The following is a 15,334-nucleotide window of genomic DNA, read 5'->3' as shown; positions in this document are numbered from 1 at the left end:
GGGAGAGGAGCATAAAGCTATCTCATCACAAACCAATGTGCTTGGGCATCTGGGAAACACCTTGGTAGAGGATGCACAGAGAACCAGGGCTTGGTCCCTGTTCCACCCCAGAGAAGCTCTGGCCCCCGGAATTATGCTAACATGTGCTTTTGTACATGACAAAAAACATATGAGAAAGAGTCCAACATAGGGCCATGAAGATGATGAAGAGACTGGAGCATCTCTCCTGTGAGAAAGGCTGAGCAAGCTGCGAATGTTCAGCCTGGAGTAGGGGCTGAGTGGGGACCTTATCAATATATATAAAAACGTGAAGGGAGGGTGCAACGAGGATGGAGCTTCTGGACTCTTTCCAGTGGTGCCCAATGATGGGACCAGAGGCAATGAGCACAAACTGCAACACGGGAGGCTCTGTCTGAACATCAGGAAACACTTTTTTTACTGAGCGGGGGCATGGGTTGCCCAGATAGTGGAGTTTCCCTCCTTGGAGATATTCAAAAGCTGTCTAGACATGGTCCTGGGCAACTGATTCTAGGTGGCTCTGACTGAGCAGGGGGATTGGAGCAGATGACCTATGGAGGTCCCTTCCAACCTCAACCATTCTGGGATTCTGTGATTCTTCCACATACCTGAGGCCACAGGGATGACAGACTGCTACTCAGCACAGTGGTGTCTGCAGATTTCAACAATGGGTTGTCCTTGCTTACCTCTTCATCTATGAAAATATTAAATAGATCAGTTTCCTAACTGTGACCCTGTAATTCCCGATTTCTAGCTATTAAAAATTTGCCTACCTTTCATCAACAAATCTGTTGATCTTCACTCCACTTTCAAGTCCAGACAATTTGTCCCCCTTGCTCATTTTTGAGAGATCCCGTCATAGAGCAATACAATTCAGAACTCAGCAACACTTTTCATATTCGCTATTTCTTGCAAAAAAAATTGTTTTAATGATATTATCTGATTTTTATAAAACACTTGACACTTTTTGTAAATTGAAGAGCCACATTCAAATTTGAATTGTGCCAAAAAAGTTAACATGGGAGAAAAAGTCCTGTCCTACTGAAATAAGCGGTAAAATATCCACTGACTCCAAAAGGACTCAGATTTTTTTACTTCCTTAAGGTAGAATCATGTCTAAGTGGCACAACTCAAGTCAAAGACGGAAATAAAGATGTGTGCATGCATCAGAAATACCCACTGCAGCTTTTCTGCTTCATATTCAGAGAAGTACAACACTTCTCAGGTCTGCCATACAGCCCAGCTGATGAACATGCCTAATGCTATGATAATTTTTCCCATCAACGTAAGGAAGTCCAAGGGAAGCAGAATTACTTTCAATATCATATGCTTTTTAATAAATACTTCGGCAATATTCTTTTAGTACAGTACAATTTGTTAGCCTTTATGGCATGCAGTAAATTAATAAGACCTACACACTGATTTTTATTACTTTAGGTAGAAAGACCACAGCCTTCTCAATGTAACTGAGCAACTGTAAATTACTGTTAACAACTACATGAGAGAGAAGGAAGTGGAAAAGTCACCTCCACATTGATGACTGCTTCCTATTCTTCCTTTGTGGGTTTTGGGAAGGGAAGCTTTCAAATAAAATACGTAAAATAAAGTGGACACTAACGGGTTGGAAACCCTGTATCTCTATCAGGGCTACTGAGAACTTTGTAGGTCACCATCAAAGGAATTCTTTACAACTAGCAGGATTGTCAGCCATTATGTTGTTAAAATACATTTTTCATGAATGCAAATGTATTTTGAAATCTTTTCAAATCCAGGGTGATAAAAACAAGTCCCCACAGAGAACAGTTTTTAAATCAAGTTCATATGTCTTGTTTCCACAATAATAACCTGCTTAGCTCCATAAGAATGCAAAGCTAACTGAGTATTGCAACTTCTGTATTAGACAAACAACTATTTAGGCCAGTATCAGTATGCTTCCCAGAGCGAGCATTTACAATATGCAGAATATGGCCACAGACGTGACATTTCACCAAACAGAAGATACATTTCAGTATGGATCTCACTTTGGATGACATAAAGAGAATCCCCACAGAAGTCCCTGAATGTGCTTGGTTACAAAATCAGTGTCAGTAAGAAGAGGATCAGCTCCACACTGCTGGAAGGCTAAGGCTTGCAATCTCACATCGGTCTGATGTGGCACAGGTAATTCTCAAATGTTAAAATAACAAACAGAGGTTTACAGCAGCAGTGAAAATCAGCTCCTCCAAAAGGACGTACAGAATCTGTCTACACCAGCAGCACAGTAGGAGGGAATCTGGAAAGCTACACAGTTGGTTTTGAGGAGCCAGTGTCCACACTGGATGAGTTTTGTATCTGGAGCTTTCTCCAGACCAGCTGCAGTCTGGTCCTGAGCACAGAAGGCCCACGAGTAAGTCAGAGTGCCTGAGACAGACCTGGAGCACCATCCTGCTCCATTGCTTCATCCAAAAGAAAACCCACGTGTGTACTCCGGGATTGCTCTGCAATGTGAATCGAAGTATGGTAAATGGGTATGGTCAGAAAATATGTGTTAAAGCCAGTTCCTGCTCTGGACTACATCCCTGGTTTAGACAAAGCCTTAGAGGCTGATATTGGTGCAGCTGTTTTTAAAGGAGAACTGAGGGGAGACTTGATGCTCACTTAGTCCAAAAGCCACTTCAGGGAGCAGGAACAAGGTACAAGGTGTGAAAACAAGAGTGAATCTGATGACATAAAATCCAAACTCCTCAGTGATTAGAATTTTGTCTGTTCCCACTCTTTAAACTGACTACGCAGCGTGCCTAACACTTATGTGAGTATCAGGGGTTGCAAAGGTACAAGAGAAAAAAAGTCCGGTTCAGATGGAGCAGGAGAGCTGAGGGAGACGAAACATGCTAACCAGGAAAAAGAAAGGCAAAGAAAACTATAGCAATGGCTGGGGCAGAATCACATGCTGCTATTAGGGATGAGAATGATGTGTCTCTGTGGATGATGTTTTGGGGCAAAGACGTGTATGTGTGATGTAAGAAGCGAGGAGACCACATTGCAGGCTGGCTATGGGAGGAGGCAAGTGGAAGGCACTTTTTACAGACTGTGATCTGGAGACAACAAGAAAGGAGAACTGTCAGAAAGGGGGAAGTGAGAACCAGCAGCAAGAGAATCAATAGAAGTGTCAGGTTTACACAGACTAAACTGAAGAGGTTTCTTTGTCCACCATGGAGATGACATGAAGCAGTATGAGCAGATACAGGCACCTAAGAAGTGGCTGAAGACAGAAGAGGGTTCCAGACAGTTCACAAAGATGCAGATGCTTGGGAAGTGCTGGCCATGTGAGACAGCTACGTGTGAAGCCATGCAGGTCCCTGAGCCCACTGCTGCTCTTGGCTGGACTCTGGTGGGTGATGGGAGTTGGGCTGGAAGGGAAGGAGGCAGCAGCTGCAGAGCTCAGGGTTTGGGCACAGCGGCTGTCCCACCTTGGATCACAACTTTGTCCCACCAGGTTCCACTCTTTGCCCGCACTCATACTCAGCACCCAGGCCATCAGAATAGACATGGTCTAAAGTGGCTAGAGACAAAATAATTTTCTGCCTGCTATTTATATCCTTAAGCATAAGATTTTATTATGGCTTGTTGGATAGCCACGTATTACCAAGCCCTTTAAAATAACTCCAAGAATTTGACACACTGGTTTCCAAGAAGAGAGCAAAGAATTCCAAAAGGTGTTTTACATGCTGTGAAATTGCAGGTTCTTTCCTTTGTTCTAAATTTACTAGTAATTAATTTCCTCTAGCAATCCCATATTTGAATCTTGGCACTATAAAACCGAGGGGCTGAACACCAGCCTTCAAAGGCAGACGGCTGATGGGCTAATGCAGAGTGCCCTGTAATAATGTAGATTTTATTTTTTGAGGAAGTGTTTGGGTAATGTTCTTATCATAGCCTAAGTGAAAAACTAGCATCTGGCTGATGAAATAAATAAATAAAAACCAAACAGGGATTTACAGGGAAGAGTTTCTAACTATATTTAGTCTGTCCATGAAAATGACATGTATTTTCCTCAGTCCAGCCTTCCACCCTATGTTTTCAGGCACAAAGACACTAACCTAGGTTTACTTTTCAAGCAAAAGGGGAACACAAAATGGAAATAGGGTAAGCAGTGAAAAAACAGACTCGTAACATTTTTCACTGTTACTAGGGTAAGGCAGAACTACACGATTAACTTTCCTGTGTCTAACACCAGTATTCTGTTTTAAAACACATGCACCTACATTATACTCTTATTTGTATGCCTGTCACCCCAAAGTTTGTGGGATCATTAATACAGAAAGAATCTAGTCTATCACTTTTAAGACCTTTCCAGCTGCAGCAGGTTTGAAGTGAAACTGCTCGCACTGGTTTCAGTGATACTTTGTGGTTTTTTTCCCCTTTTGATTGTTTTGTCTCCCCATCAGAAAAAGTTGCGGTTTTGCTGCTTTCTTGATTCAGAAGAATAGCAAACCCTTGACCAGGCTGAAATCAGTTGAGAAGTAATGCACTTTAAAATGCAAAAGACACTGAAATACTGTAGCTCTTCTATACTCTAGGGTGAATCTCACCATCTGCTGTGCTTGTGGCTACGACTGACCTCTCTTTGTATGAGACAAAAGTAATTGTGGGGATCAAAAGGAGGGAAAAATGTAAGTGCAAAATTTGCAGGCTGCACACAATTTCTGCACACAAACCAGCAAGCGTCCATGAGGCATTTATTTTTATTCTAAGGTGACGAGTATTTTACAACAGCCTAGTGAAATCCTGTTCCGTGAACGCTTCAGCTCTGGGATCCTTCTCCCGCAGGCACAAGTGTCTGCTTCCCAGTCCTCTCCCATGCACACTCATTATCCAATCAAGGACGAAAGCCACCCATGAGCAGAGAGAAGTAACTTTTCTCCAAATTTCCAAGTATGAGCTATTTGTCTAATTCCCACTAAAGAGGCTCAGCAAACACGCCAGACTGCCCGCCACCAATTGCCTATTAAGATCTCTGCAGAGGAAAGGCACTATTTCCAAATCAGGATCCTGCCCCTTCTCACACAGCAATTTTCTACTGAGATTTCTAACTAAAAGGAACCCAGTAGCTTTCCTGCAAGTAAATAGCTCGTTAAGGCTGGAAGTAGGGTTTGTGTGCAAAGACTATCCCATGCAAATCTGAGCTGATGAGCACTTAACTAATCTGTTTACAGACCAGAGCTGCTGGGCAGGCCTCAGCGATTTTCTATCAAAGCAAAGAACCATTCTTTATGGGCATCTGGTTGTCCCTGAATTGGTAGTTTAAGCATATACCCTTGCTTCAAAGAAAGATCAAAGGATTTATTACTTCTAAATGAGTGCATTATTTCCACTTACTACTTTCTTGTTTGCAATGTGTTATTAACAGCACCATGGCAGGGTTACCTTAAGACTCAAGTTTCTCATAGATTCCTGAACGTGATTTTAGATGTTACATGTAGCCTATAGTATATAGGCTGTTACATAGATGGAGAAGGAAGTAAAATACTAGCAACAGATTAGAACACCCATTTGTGGAAAATGAATTAAAAAAAACAACAGCCAACAACCAACGAAGCAAACCAGCCATATTCTAATCCAAGCAAATGGCTATTTTTCATTTTTAGTGTAAATGTAAACAATGAGTCTGCTTCAAAATGACAGCCACAGGTCAGTGGAGTGAGTCAGTTTTGGCTCCTCTTCATATGAAAAGAAACACACATCGCTCCCGCTCTCAGAAAAAGCTGAGATACCGCAGTCACGAAGTAGCACAACAACCAGTTCAATGAACAAATTCCTCTTACCCCATAAATGCCTGCCATCCCCATCCTTTTGGCTTACTGTTTATAGCTCCGTTTACTTATTAAGTCTGGAAGAAACAAGGGAGACACATTCAATATGTGCTTTCTGGCACTATTGGGAGCACATGGAAAGCAAGTAAGTCCTAACATCTTATTTGCAGGCACACTGAAGGCCTACAGTTAGCTCGGGCACAGCACTGGAAAAGGAATTTTTGGGAGGAAGCGCAGAAGTAGATTCCAGGCAGCCAGGGCCAAGGCAGACAAAGCTGCCAAAACTAGAGCCACAAGTGGCCCCAGGGAGCGTTTGGAGAGGCTGGTGTGATGTTTATTGCTCAGACGGCAGAGCTGGGTGGTGCGATGCGGGACAGGAACTGCATTCTGCTGGCTGTGACTTTAGTGGTGGTATCTAAAGATGTCTGTGGACCTGGTGTCTCCGTCTTTATCATGAGGATTACGGTTCCCTTATCTGTTTTACAAGAACCACCTTCCTCTGATGGGCCTAGTAGGTCACACCACACAAGACGCTGCCTACTTCTCCTCTTTTATTAAACATAGACCTCATTTGCATCTGCATCACAGAAGCTAACTCAGTTATCTATCCAAGGACAATCAGAGGAGAAAAGTCACAGCAATGGGAGGTGGGGACAGGATCCAATGGCTTTCCAGTGAGAGTAACATGTTGGCAGTAGGTCCTGAGACCTACTCGTCTCCGTTTGCTGAGCAGTGTTTTCCTCTCCTCCTCATGACAGGGACCAGAAATTGGCTGCTTATTTTTGAACAGCAAATGTAGCTCTAACACAGTCAAATGCAGGAAAAAAATCATCAAAAGACATACCATGGGCTCTTGGTGCCATGCAATAGATAGACTCAAACAAGGTAGAGCTTGTATTAAAACCTTGTATGTAGAAATGCAGAGGAATCCAAGCATGTCTTAAATCCATGTGTCTGAAGCTCTGGCTTCAATCACCTGTGAGTGATGGAAGTTAAGTCTTTTTTCTGGACTGGAGACTGACGGCTGGCTGACACAATTACACAGCACCAAGGGGACTTGTCCATTGTACAAACAGGAAGAAAAAGCAGGGCACAGACTGCCAAAATGATGCTGTAAAACAGATAATAGCTACAACATCCAGTGTGTTAGCCTTCTATATATTGGTCACTGAAAGCTTCCAGGCTCTATAGCCTTGGAATAACATGCACGATGACTGGAAAGCAAAAATGACCTTCTATTGCTAGCCACAAACCGGCCAGTTTAGGTACTGGAAACAGGCTGTCTGCACAGCATTGCTGCCCCAGTATTTCCCCAGCTTCCCAGGAAAGCCTCTAGGACGAGAGAGCTGCAGATGCAAACAAGCTAGTTTACAGCTGGCTCAGGTATGCCTGCAACCAGTGATTACAGCCCAGTTAACACTGTTGAATCATTTGGAAGAAAGCACTCAGAACAAAGTAGGCAGCTCAGAGATTTTAAGAAGTATTCTTTAAGTTACTTTCCACATTGCTTGCTTCCCTACAGCTGTTGGTGCTATAAGTTGCCTGCATAAATCCAAGCTAGTTTCATCCTGCGGTTCAAGCTGGAAGACAGATATTTCTATGAAAATGGCAGCATCTCTTGATTCTGGCCAAATGAAGCTTATGTCTAACCACATTTGAAGGCTATTACTTTTGTTTTACTTGTCTGGTTTCTCCTCTGAATTTCAACAAGACAAAATACAGTTAATTTCTTTTCTAAAATTACTGTAAGGACTGAAATGTATTGTAACAACATTCACATTTCTTCAGGTACATGCAAACTTAGCTTTTTTTATCAGTTGTATTTCATCTGTTTTTGTCCAGCGCTCCAAGCCTTTTTGAAATCAGTGAACTTCATAAAACATATGTTAGCACATTTATTATCTCCATATATAGCATTTACTTTAACAAACAGAACACCGTCATCACTAACGGAAGCTCAGTAAAACTAAATGAAGAAACAGACTAAGTTATCTCTGACCTCAGATGAAGATCCAGACCTCATTTCAGGGTCAATGTCAAAAGGAAGAGATGGGTGTAAATGCAGAAAGAGCCAGACGGCTTTTAATTATACAGTAGTTATTATGAGACATTTAGTACTTTAGAAAGGTTTATCCACCTGTTTCAATTTACCCCAAGTGCTCGCAATCCGCAATGAATGCCAAAACCAAAAAAAAAAATCACTGCCATAGGGATGCCTAGTGCCATGTCACACACATCTATCGAACATGCCAACCATAAAAATATTCATTCTCTGTCCACCTAAGAAAACTTTGTAACTGTTGCTATTATTCTGATTGGGAAAAAAAATATTAATGTGTAACTGTGCCAGCTGGCAGGATGCGTTGTGACAAATCACATGTAGAAAGCAACAAATCTTAAAAATACCAGCAGCCTTTAAAGACCGTACATCCATTATGCTGTTGCACAGAATGGCAAAGACATCCTTCCTATTGAAAGCTCGAGCTTCTCAAAAGTACCGTTTATTCTAATTTGTAGACATAGAACTAAACTTCTCCCACTACTGAAATATTTTTCAATTTTGCAAGGCTTGCAGTAAGAGTTCTAAGAACTTGATACTGAAGTCAATAAAAAGGCTTTCCATTTTAAAGTTCCCTAACTTTAAGGGGGTTCTTATCAAACCTTAAGTCTAAATACTGCTGAGGACCCTAGCTCTACACGTTGTGCACCGAGAAAACACAACAGAGGTTTCTGCATCAAAGTTTCCACAACTTATTAGAAAATCTTGTAAAGACAGGCAATATTCTCAACTTCTCTTGAGAAAAGCTGAATTACATCTATTTTTATATGAAGGAGAAGACAATGATGATGATGCAAAGACAAATGAAAAGCAACAGGTATCACTACCACTGAAGTTAGTACCCTCAGAGTTGTGCCTGGGTATTGCTGGTGGACTAAAAGCATAGGAAGACATCTATTGCATAAATACAGTAGCCCTTGTACGATGGTAGCCCTTTTCTGCTTGCTCCAGGGGCAGCCCTAGTCTTTCTGTTCCATAAACCATTTAATAAATCTTGTGGCAAAGAGCCGTTAAGATTTAAACAGCTGAACAGACGGGTACCTCAGTTCTCAGACAGGCAGGGACAGCAGCTGTTCTGTCCCCCTCAGCATCTCTCTCACCCACTGTGGGACAAGGCTGCGATGGAGACTGGCAATATCAACTTCAGCAGCTCCTGCTGGCTCCATCCTCTCCCAGCCACCACCCCGACTTCTCCTAATCCTGATGCCAGTAATGCGGCACAATCCCTGCCTGAGGGATGTGCTCGAGCTCCTCCAGAGCTGCATCTTGGCCACATCTGCACTCGAATCACGTGGGCATTCAACACACTGTGAAATCTTGGCAGTATTGTACTTAATGGCAACATTCCCATTGATTAAAGCAGAGCCAGAATATCACATATAATACTTTTACTTGGTCAGAATACCTCCTCTTCCTCCCGAGGCTTGTAAGAGCCATAAATAAAGTTAAAGCAATATAGTACTCAGCAGCTTTAATAGAAGGCCTCCTCTGTTAAACGACCACCAAAAATAGTTGCTTAAGATGGGTTATACTGAATCATAAATGAGAGAAGGCTGCTTAGGATTTTTTTTTAAAACCATCACTACTTTTATTGGTTGTCAATGTTTTCCTGTTAGTCAATAAATGCATTTGATATAGGTGAGTTTCCAAAGTAAGCATGATGGGAGGGCTAGTTTAACATTCAAACTAATTTAAAAAGAAGTTACCTCAAGTTTCCCTTTGGGACATTTACAAAATATGCAGTTAATTTGTTGCACCTAATTTGTGTGTATGTACTGGGAGGTAATTAGTGTAGAAATTCAACCAATTTTACAATCTTTCTGTTCAACTCAACAAATTACAGTTTTCAACACCTGTTTCTGGCAGTGACAATAGTTTTAGTACTTGCTTAATTTCCACAGATCAGAAGTATATCCCATGCAAAGCAAAAGATACATTATATACATATGCACATGCAGAATAGCCGTAGCTAGCATGAATATCACGACCAGTCACACAATATTCCCCTGCAGAATTAGGAAAAAAAAGTGTATTGGACATCATTAAAGGTTTCAAGGCACTTTCCATAATAAGACTTATTTAAAAAGTTGTTTCTAACTTTGCCAAACTAACTGCTTGTTCTAAAATTTTACATGCTGGCTGTCTGCCCTGAAGCTGGGTTTTTTTTGGTTTTTTTCGTTTTGTTTTTAATTTCAGCCAACATCCTCCTCCAAGAAGGAGACCACAGAACATTTTGTTGGTTTGCCAAAATAGCATTCTGGCAGCCTTTACTCCAACTCGAGCACCCTATGCTTTGGAGTAGGAATTTAAAATTTGATCAGCAGTTGTGGGGGAGGAGAAATGAACCCCAGGAAGCCTAAGCTACAAGCCTTTGGGAGAAACATAAAAATAACAACAAAGTTTCCACATGCTTAACAGGGACTTTATGATTTCAGAAGCTAAAAGCTTCAAAGAGTGCGTCTCACTGAGCATATTATCTTTCCTCATGGCTCCCAACATTTATGCGTGCATATAACATCTTCGGAAAACAACTGATTATGGTTCCTGCAAGCCCAGGGTTACTGGTAAACACATTCATAGCGAACGTTGCTACAGGCTGGGGTGGACAGTAGAAGGAAGCATCTCTCAGCAGTCCTGCTGATGCCAGCCAGATCTCCAAGTCAAATACAGAGGACACAAACTTAACCAGGGCTCTCCTACAATGCCTTACCTCATCCATTATAAAGCTTTGAAACGAACAAGGATCCTCCTGGCACGTCCTTCACTACATGACCTCAGATTAATTATGAGACTAGATCCATCCTTCGTATTATGTGAGGCAGGAGTCCCATAGGAAAAAATGTTCTAGTATGTGATATTGTTATCAAAGGTCGAACCATACATCTGCAACTTTGGTTCCGTGTTTCCAGCACTTGAGTGGTTGACTTTGCAATTTTAATAGTTTTTAGAGCAGGTAGTTTTGTGTCTAATTTCAAGGAACGAACGCAATCCTGTAGAAATGGTAGTTTTATCAAAAGAGAGATGAACAATTTTTTAAAAGTAAGATTGCTCCCAGTAGTCCTACACTCGTATGTAACATTAATGAGCCCCAAATCCCTGGATAACCTAGAATGGCAAACAGTTTTCAAAGAAAACTGAAAGAACAGACCAACAAGTACTGTTTAGTGACTTTGTATGATGTTACTAATGTGTTAAAATATAACGCCCAAGTTCTCAGATTATTCACAGACTTGAGCTAATTCAAGCATACAATTCTGCTACCCAAATGTGCATATATAAAAGGATCCGTTGTACAACCAAAACAGGAATGTAAATGCATAATTGACCATTAAGCCTACAGCCTGCCAGTAAGTCTGAATGTGAGTAGTTCTAGCGAAATCAACATGAGTGTATATATTCATAAAGCCTGTATGTACCTGTACTTTTGCAAGACCAAGGAGATAGTGAATGGTTAAGGTAATACATATGCAAATATATTACCATCTGCATTTCACAACAAGAGCTCTTGAAAAGCTTAGTTTTGCAAGATAATCTGTAGAAAACCAAGCGAATTAAAAAATAAGACCACTTAGTACAAGTTTTGGGCTAACTGTGTGTGTACAAGAGTGCATCGAAACAAAAAGCAAACAATCATAAGCAAGTATTTACCAGTATAGATTTTTATTTCTTTTCAAAATAATAGGGTTTGTTTAGATTTAAAATACTTCAGTAATTACCTAAAACAAATGTACACTTTGTTAGAACTTCTGGTAAGTGCTGTTCTTGAGTTCTGAAAATGTATGACAGAATACAAGAAAATATAAAATTGGGTTAGCAAAATACAATAATGGAGCTTTACAAGAGGGACACGCATTCTATGTTATTTTAACCTAGTCTATCAGGTAAACATGCTGTAACAACTCTCCAGTTAAAAATGCGTGCCTATAAACTTAATCTCCAACCTGAATCCCAGGAAAAATTCACTACTGATCAACTCAAGGCTAGTAGGTCCAAAGAAAAAAATAAATCCATCTCAAGCTATGTTTCTTTATTGAACAAATCTTCCCTTTATCCATAAAGCATTCATTTTTAATTTTAATAGATCACTATATATCATAAAATCACTATATAACATTCTCTTACTATTCAAGATTCATCTAAGTTTGTAACCATAATGTAAGTTATTTTATATGCAAACAGTTAAGTGTTTCATAAAAAAAATACTTATTTATTGCATCTAGAGAAAAAAACCCCAAACTTTGATGGTTCTTAAAAAAAAAAAAAGAAATCACTGTCTGGCTAATTGCCAAACAATCCCTTCCTCTGGCTTGCTTTTTCAAGAATTATGAAAAAACCCTGGAGTTCGTTGTGATCTAGACAACCATAGATGTATGAGATCAGTATGCGCAGCATTTGATTAAACCCACACACTTCTCAAACGAGCTATAAGGATAAAAAAATGTGGTTGGTTATTGTGTCCATTTCCAAAGGACAGCTCACAAGGTTTCCTCCTCACGTAAAAACTGGAACACAGCTGAGAAGTCTTTCAGGGCATAGCCTTTTGCACACATCATCCTGTAGATCTGATGTGCCTGGGATCCCAAAGGAACTGGTGTCTTTGTGTTGGTGGCAGAAATCTGGGCCAAGCCAAGATCCTGTGGGGAAGGAGAAGAGGGAGGAAGAGGGCAAAGAGGAATAATGGAAGGAAAGAAAAAGAGAAAAAGTCAGGGGAGAAACAACAAGGATATAAATAACTATGTACGTATTGTAGGTTATTTGGCTTCCATTGTGAAGAGAGCTCTACTGCCAACAAATATAATACTCCAGCCTTAAAATTTCAGTCCTGGAAGAAGGGAGCCTTGTTTAGTTTTTAATTTTTAAAACAGTAACTGTTATTCAACAGAAAAACCCCAAACTTTGCAAGGCATGCAACCTTCTTCCAGACAGGAGGAATTTTAAGTTTCTAGATCACTATATAACCTGGTAGCAAGACTCAGACTCTTCTTCCCCACTTTGTTATGTCATCTCAAAAAATCAAATTCCCCTGGCTATTCACTTAAGCATTTCACATAGGTTCTAATGGCATAATTTTCTTGTTCGGGCAAGAGGACATCTTTCTTTCTGAAAACAGGTTAAAAATCAAGCTGGAGGGATTTGAATAACAACAAAATTGAAGCCACTTAGCCTACATATATTTACTGTAATGTGACCAGTTAACAGCAAAATGAGAGGCATAGGCCACTTTGTGAATATGAATGGTTTGCAGCCTAACTGGAAGGATATATTAAAGAATTCCTTAGAGGACTGTCCTGGGTCTGCTACAACTAAAAGTTTTCTTTAATGACTGAAGATAAAAGGGTACAGAGAATAATTCTACTACATTTTAAAACACTAAATTTGGGGTAAAAAAAGGAGAGGAGGTCGCAAAGAGGATGAATTTCAAACCTGTCCTCCAAGAGTCCTTGGTCAACTACAGTTATAATCTGAAATAAACAGGACAGAACTCAAAGGCAAGTACCAGGTACTATGACTAACTAGGACCATAGTTAGCTAGAAATAGTTGGCTGCATGCATGCTGGACAGAAATGACAAGCTAGGCTGGAGGATGTCTTGAATTCTAAGCTGAATGAGACATGAAACCAAAGCAGGAAAAGGTAACAAGGGCCTGGATATATAAACAGATCTCTCGACTGAGTATGAAAGTAATGCCTGCATTCAAGGTTCCCTTTGTAAGGTCTTGCCAGAGAAATCAATTTTGCCATCCACATTTCATGAAATTTGCAAAAGAACCTCTCAAGTGTTACTAGGAAGGGCCTGGATTTTCTGTCCATCCAGGACTATAGTGGTTTATAGAATTTGCTGTGGTTTATTTTTTTAAAAATAACAAATCTTTGATATAGAAGAACTGAGAGACTGTAGTACTGCTGAGAGCACCTATGGCTTCTCAGGGATGACTTACAAGACAGGTCTTTACTTTCTGTGTGTCTGGATTTGAATTAGCACAAGGAAATTCAAGATCTTACTCTACTCTCTAAATGTCACTTCGATCTGTAAATCGGCTCTATAAAGGTCATTCTGATACAAATCAGAATTATAGTTACTCTTCCTATTACCCTTGAATGACTTCAAAATCTACGAAAATGGGAAAAACACACGTATCAGATGTCACAGGATCCAAAATATTCTTCATCTGCATCAGGGCAGATGATTCCTTCTTGTCTAGCAATTCTCTTGAAGACTGATGACCTGACAAATCTAGGAAGAATTATTTAACCTGACTTACAAGAAGATATTCCATGACACATATTCCTAGCCTCTTCTAAACCCTCTTTGTGAAATGTGTTGCCGTATTATCCATTTTATTCAACAAAGCTTAAATCATGTCATGGAATAGTAGAATGGCAAAACCATCTAACTCCAAACTAGTGAAGGGGTTTGGTTTTGGTAGTGGTGATCGTGATCTATTTCTCTCTGAAGGGGCATTCACAGAAGCAATCCCTGAAAATGCCGAACAGACTGCTAGCACAAATACAATTTCATAAAGCAGGTCTGTTCACTTTAATAATGAAACTCGGGCTCCAAGATGGTTGAACATCAGACAACATCTCAATAATTAAATGGACAAGCATTCCTGACTCCAAAGTGCAGGAATGTTGTTTTGTTTTTTAAATTCCATTAGATAAACTAGAGCTTTGAAGGAAAAAAAAATACAAAATGGAAGTAAAGCTTATCTTTACGAAGTATTTTGCATTTTTCTCTTGAGGTTGGAGATTCCTCGAGTGAAATAGTACAAAACAGCTTTGAAAGAAATTTGCCCTTTGCTGACCTTTTTGGAAAAGTAAAAATCAGAGCATAGTTTATGGCTCCTCTCATACTCTTTGGAACTGACAACATCTTCCAGATGTCTCACTGTACCAACTATTCTAACCACTTTTTCTCATCTTGGAATAGGGAAACATTCTCTTTCAGGATACAGTTGCCAACGTATTTTTAAAAAAGCAAAAAATGCTTACTTTGGAAATACCTGGTTCCTCACAGTCATTTTGCAGTTGACGTAAATGAAACTCTTCCATTCAGAATAAAACTCAAAGGCTGTCTTGACATGAGTCAAGAATAGTATGACATAAATCTAGCTCTTCTCAGGATTCAAAGATGACATTTAATTAGCAACTGTGCTGTGAATGAAAGACTGAACTTTGGCCTGCAATGCCTCAGACACAAAGATTGTGAGGGGAAGTAAACTAGATTTTTAAAATGCAAAATCTTTAGAGCAGGTTTCAGATTAAGTTGACTAAATTCTAGGTTTCATTATCAGATTTCAAGACTGAAGAGCTTTTCAGAGATGTCTGACAAAGCTTTCTGTCCCAAACACTTAAAATAAGGATCCTCTGGCTTTGTTTAAGAAATCCACTTAAAATACTTTTAAGAAAGCCTTTGACTTCTCCCACATCTGATATGTGAGTAGTAACCTGAAGTTTAGTAACTG

The 15,334-nt window shown here is 40.1% G+C and overlaps 1 protein-coding gene across 1 annotated transcript in view; it reads right to left on the bottom strand.

Moving 5' to 3' along the window:
* Positions 1-11,512: 11,512 nt before the first annotated feature.
* The window catches only part of HIBADH (3-hydroxyisobutyrate dehydrogenase), an 85,212-nt gene continuing 81,390 nt past the window's right edge, over positions 11,513-15,334 (bottom strand). The window contains exon 8 of the mRNA XM_054815587.1: positions 11,513-12,503. Coding sequence (XP_054671562.1) covers positions 12,345-12,503 — 159 coding nt within the window. The 3' untranslated portion in view covers positions 11,513-12,344. The remainder of the gene's footprint in view (positions 12,504-15,334) is intronic.

Source organism: Grus americana, chromosome 2, assembly GCF_028858705.1.
Source record: "Grus americana isolate bGruAme1 chromosome 2, bGruAme1.mat, whole genome shotgun sequence".
Lineage (NCBI taxonomy): Eukaryota > Metazoa > Chordata > Aves > Gruiformes > Gruidae > Grus > Grus americana.
Note: the sequence above shows the minus strand (reverse complement) of the source record. Positions and strands in the feature narration are given on the sequence as shown.